The sequence below is a fragment of the Propithecus coquereli genome, unplaced genomic scaffold, assembly GCF_000956105.1.
Source record: "Propithecus coquereli isolate 6110/MARCELLA unplaced genomic scaffold, Pcoq_1.0 Scaffold1045, whole genome shotgun sequence".
NCBI classification, from domain to species: Eukaryota; Metazoa; Chordata; class Mammalia; order Primates; family Indriidae; genus Propithecus; species Propithecus coquereli.
Window position 1 is genome coordinate 28,026 of NW_012134359.1, and position 5,137 is coordinate 33,162.

Sequence of the window (5,137 nt, forward strand, 5' to 3'; positions counted from 1 at the left end):
TCTCATCGGCCCAGAGCGAGCACTGCGGCCAGGCCCAGTCATCAGGTTCCACGTGGCTTCTTACTCAGCAGGTGACAGCCGCGTGTGGCTGGCGGATGCTCCCAGGGAGGACAGCTGGGCACGCTGCCCCGGCTGCTACCCCACAGGCACCCACCGTGGCCGCAGCTGGGCAAGCGGGGAGGCTGCTGAGTTCTGGGCAGGAGGCCCCACTCTGGAAACTTGCTGCTTCCGCTGGAAACTTAAGCGCTAGCTGCCCTTGCTGACAACCGTAGCAGCTGCAGCAGCAACAATAAACTCAAAGTTCTGCATTCCCAGGCACCCGTCCGCTTACTCTCTCATGCTTTTACCTCTTCGTATAGGGCCTGGGCAGCCCAGGCCCCTAGGACTCGTCCTCTTGCCTGGCTCTGGTGGGAAGTAAACGGGCGATGGCAATGATATCATATGACCTGGGGGTAGAAGGATGGAAACTGAGCCTTGGGAAAAACATACAGTTATGTGGCTGAGACAGAGAGAGGAACCAGATAAAAGAGGGCAGAGAAATTGCTGTTGGAGAGGAAGTAAGAAAACCAGGACTCTGGACTTCTAGCCTGCAAGGAAAGGTTAAACCCAAACGCTCCCTGCACAGTGGCAGCTGGGTTCCTCAGCGAGCGTCTGGGCATGCGCACATCTGCCCAGCGGTGGCACGTGTTCTCGGTGTTGGTCTCTAAAGGGGGGAATTCCTCCCATAGGAAAGCCTCAGCCTGGCCAGCCAGGGTGGACCGGCCAGGCGTGAAGACACAGATGCGGTGAGCTAGAAAGCCGGACAGCACAGGGAGCCTGCCTTCTCCTGGGGCGACAGGACAAGAGAGGCCTCAGTAATCTTGCCAACCACATGTGGGAGTGACTTTCTGGAGCCAGGCCAGCCCCACAGGCATGCGACCCCTCTGACCACACAGGCTTCCATCCTCAAAGGGGCCCTCAGTTGCTTTCTCCATCTTGAAATTTGAACAAAGGGCCCCACGAGTTATATAGCCCTCCTGTTCTGGAGGAATCTGTCCCTATCAGGACTTGGCACTGGAAATGACCTTGGAGAAAGGCCTGAATATAAGCTTCAATGTGCGCCCGAGTCCCTAAACAGAGTAGCCGAAGGCTGGAGCTTCGGCATTAAGGAGAAGAAAAATTCAGACAAGGCCAGATCTCGGGCCGGGCTACAGCTCCCTCTTGTCTCGTGGGGAGCAGGATGTGTTCCAAACTCACTGTGTGTCATTGCTTAGGGTTGTCTTGCCCATGTGTGCCTTAGATAATAGCATTTCATATTCCATGGAGTAGACGTAGAATTCTCAACAAACCCTTCAACAGAATCACATCATCCCATGTTGAGGTCAGTGTCCGTCCAGTTATTCGCTTGTTTGAGAGCCACTTCAAATAGAATCCTCCCTGATCATTACAAGTGATATCCTGCTTTGGAAAATGAACAAAACCAGAGAGCCAGCATCTCCCTACTCATTTAGAGAGAGCTGGCTTAGCAATGTTATATGCTTCTCTGGATGTGCTCTGTGTTACTCCTGCAGGGGAGGAAGGAGTTCTAAGATGGGATCACATCTAGTAGAGAGGTTATGGTTGGGGACCAGGACATTGGCAACTCTTCAGAGCATAGTCACAGCCTGGTAGAATGTGGTTAATAGAGAAGTAGGAGACAATCAGATGAAATGTGTGTCCACATGTTTTGGACGTTGGATGAAAAACATGAGAGTGAAATCAAGTGTTCCTCAAAGAGAGCAGCAGGGTCAGATTAATTTTTCCAAGATAGGAGTGATTAGATCTCTCCCGGGGGCCAGATAGGGATAGATTTATTTTGTAATGATTAACTTAAGGAGTACACTCTGTCTTTCAATTACATGCCATTTTCCTAAGTGGATCAATGATAAACTAACAAGAGTGAAATAAATGAATATAAGAGGCACAGCCTGCGGTGGAAAGTTAGTTGCTGTTGGCTTCTGCCGAGATGGCCACCGGACTCCAGGTTCTTCCAATGGGGCTTCTGGGGCTGCTGCTCTTCCTGAATGGTGGTCCCTGCACTGAGGGTGAGAAGGTGCTGGTGGTACCCATGGATGGCAGCCACTGGCTCAGCATGCGAGAGGTGGTGAGGGAGTTCCATGCCCGAGGCCACCAAGCTGTGGTCCTCGCACCAGAGGTGAATATGCGCATCAAAGAAGAGGACTTTTTCACCGTGAAAATGTATGGTTTTCCATACAGCAAGTACGATTTTGACAACCTCCTTAAGGAACACATTCAAATTGCATTTGAAACACAACATTTTCTGAAGACGTTTTTTAAAACTATGGCAATTTTGGAAAGGTCATCTGTGTTTCTTTCTAAGTCTTGTGCAGACCTAATGCATAACAAGACCCTGCTCGGGCACCTGAATGCCAGTTCCTTTGATGTGGTTTTAACAGACCCCGTTTACCCCTGTGGGGCAGTGCTGGCTAAGTACCTGTCCATTCCCACTGTGGTTTTTTTGCGTTTCATTCCATGTCACTTAGACTTTGAGGGCACACAGTGTCCGAACCCTTCCTCATATATTCCTAGGTCACTAACAAGGAATTCAGACCACATGACATTCGTGGAAAGGGTCAAGAACATGCTCTACCCTCTGGCCTTGTTCTACATTTGCCATGTTTCTTATTTTCCTTATGCAAGCCTGGCCTCCGAGGTCCTTCAGAGAGAGGTATCATTGGTGGATATTCTTAGCCATGCGTCCGTGTGGCTGTTCAGAAATGACTTTGTGCTGGACTACCCCAGGCCCATCATGCCCAACATGGTCTTCATTGGGGGCATCAACTGTGTCAACAGGAAGCCACTCTCTCAGGTCTGTATCGGTATCTTTATCCAACCAAGGTTCCAGGCAGAGCACATTTTGATTTATTTATTTATTTATGTATTTAAACAGTTTTTTAGAGACAGGGTCTTGCTCTGTCACCCAGGCTGGAGTGCAGTGACATGATCATAGCTCACTGCAACCTGGAACTCCTGGGCTCAAGGGATCCTCTGCTTAAAACTCCTGAGAAGCTGGGACTACAAGCATGCCACCACTCCTGGCTAATTAAAAAAATTTTCTTTGTAGAAATGGGATCTTGCTATGTTTCCCAGGCTGGTCTTGAACTCCCGGCTTCAAGTGATTCTCCTGCCTTGGCCTCCCAAAGTGCTGGCATGACAGGCATGAGTCACCACACCCAGCCTGCATATATTATATATATTTAAGTTACAAGTGCTTACTTATCTACTCGTTCTACAAAGATTTCTACTTCTTGTCCTAATAGTCTTCAGTGAGATAAATTGTTAAGTGGTCTAGGTAGTGTAGTTAAGGTTTGCAATGGTCTCTGACAGGAAGGAGAGGCAGGGCTGAGGGTCTGCAATAGGACTGATAAACACCGGTGTGACTCAGCTGACACTGTCCATGAAGATGGAAGGCACTGTCTTCACGGTTGTTTGATTTCCTTCAGCTGTGCAGGAGCAGATAAATTGAGTTGTGAACGATTCCATCAGGGGATTTTTGCTTGTAGATTTTTAGTAGAGGGATAAAGGAACTAGCAAATTGCAATTGTCAACATGATAATTTCTAGTGGTCCTGTTTTGGAAGGAATAGAGAAGTGATCACAGGATACCTAAGCACTCAAAGGAAGTAGAAGTTTCAGGAAGTGAAGTGGAAGTCAGGCAATGAAATGGGGTCTCTGTGATCAGAGAAAGAAACAACCAACTTTTCAGAGAAGAAGCTGTACTGAACAGAGGTTTTCTGACCAGGAGTTGGTGTCTGGTGTATAGTGTAGGGGACATATCAGAGTTGGGAAGGCATCACGAAGACTGCATGTCAAATGGGTCTTCTACTTGGTACACTTAAACTGAGAGATGGTGGAAGGGGTAGAGAGGAGATAACCCAGTGTAGGTGGGACAGTGATGAAGAGGCAAGAGCCTAAAAAGGGCAAGGTTTCTTAGGAGGGGCTGACCACATCACCAAACCTACCCTATCCCATCACCAGCATGTATGTGCTATTAAAAGCCATCTTTATTTTAAAACATAAGTATTAATAATATATTCGTATCTTTGACCACTACATACGAAAAAATTGAAGTAAAATGTTTCAGAGCAAATTACCTGGCTTATATTTCAAACAAAAAGGAAAAAGGCAAGATTCAAGGTGCTGTGGTGACATTTTGTCCTAGCACCACGAAATAATCACCATCTGCCTTGGGATTAAGTTTAATAAATAGCAAAGTGCATACAGATATTTACAACAGTTTTAAAGACAGAGGTCCTATTTTCGTAGTCCCAAGAATAACAACAAACAGGCGTTGGCATTAAGTGTTTATAAACTCTTGGGTACAGTTGTTCTCAAAGTAGAGTTCACTTGCAATCTTAAAAAGAAAACAAAAAAGTCCTGTTATTCCCTAAAATGTGCTTTAAGTCAAACATGGACTGGCTTTACTCGGTGTCAATGCGTAGCAACTGCTTGTTGCCATTTATCATCAGGGACTTTAACTCTCCGTCTTCTTCCACTTCCACTCTTTCTTGGCCATTCTCAACAATTCTCTTGGTGGTGATTTTTTTGCCATTCACTATTTCTGTGGATGTCGACACGGACCTGAAGCTGCCTGTCCCACCACCACCAGCAGACACGGAGAAGGAAGAAAGGCCCCCATTTCCCAGGGAGCTAAAGGAAGTAAATCCTGTATCCAAAGAAGAAAAACCACCTCCAAAGCCTGGAAATTCATTGAAGGTGGAGAAAAGGGATGCTGACCCTCTGCTTCTGCTTCCCCGGGAGCTCCTCCGACCCCCAAAAATGTTCTCAAGCGGGTCTCCGAAGAAGTCAAACGAAAATGGGTCCCGGCCACCAAAGAACTCCCTGAAGACCTCGGCCGGGTCGCGGAAGGTGAAGATGTACTCGAAGGGGTCCTCGAAGGGCCCGCCGGCGGCGCCGCCACCATCCACGCCGGCCTTACCACAGCGGTCGTAGACGTCGCGTTTCTTGGAGTCCGACAACACCTCATAGGCCTGGGCCATCTGTTTGAATCTCTGCTCCGCTTCCTCCTTGTTCTCAGGATTTTTGTCGGGGTGCCACTTGAGCGCCAGCTTGCGGTACGCCTTCTTGATGGCCTCGGA

General features: G+C 48.1%; 1 protein-coding gene and 1 pseudogene across 1 annotated transcript in view; one reads left to right on the forward strand and one right to left on the reverse strand.

Annotated features, from left to right (window-relative positions):
• The first annotated feature begins 1,984 nt into the window (after positions 1-1,984).
• On the forward strand, positions 1,985-3,505 carry LOC105811574 (annotated as a pseudogene).
• A 954-nt stretch (positions 3,506-4,459) lies between these two features.
• The window catches only part of LOC105811585 (dnaJ homolog subfamily B member 3-like), a 1,624-nt gene continuing 946 nt past the window's right edge, over positions 4,460-5,137 (reverse strand). Inside the window, exon 2 of the mRNA XM_012645836.1 lies at positions 4,460-5,131. Coding sequence (XP_012501290.1) covers positions 4,460-5,131 — 672 coding nt within the window. The remainder of the gene's footprint in view (positions 5,132-5,137) is intronic.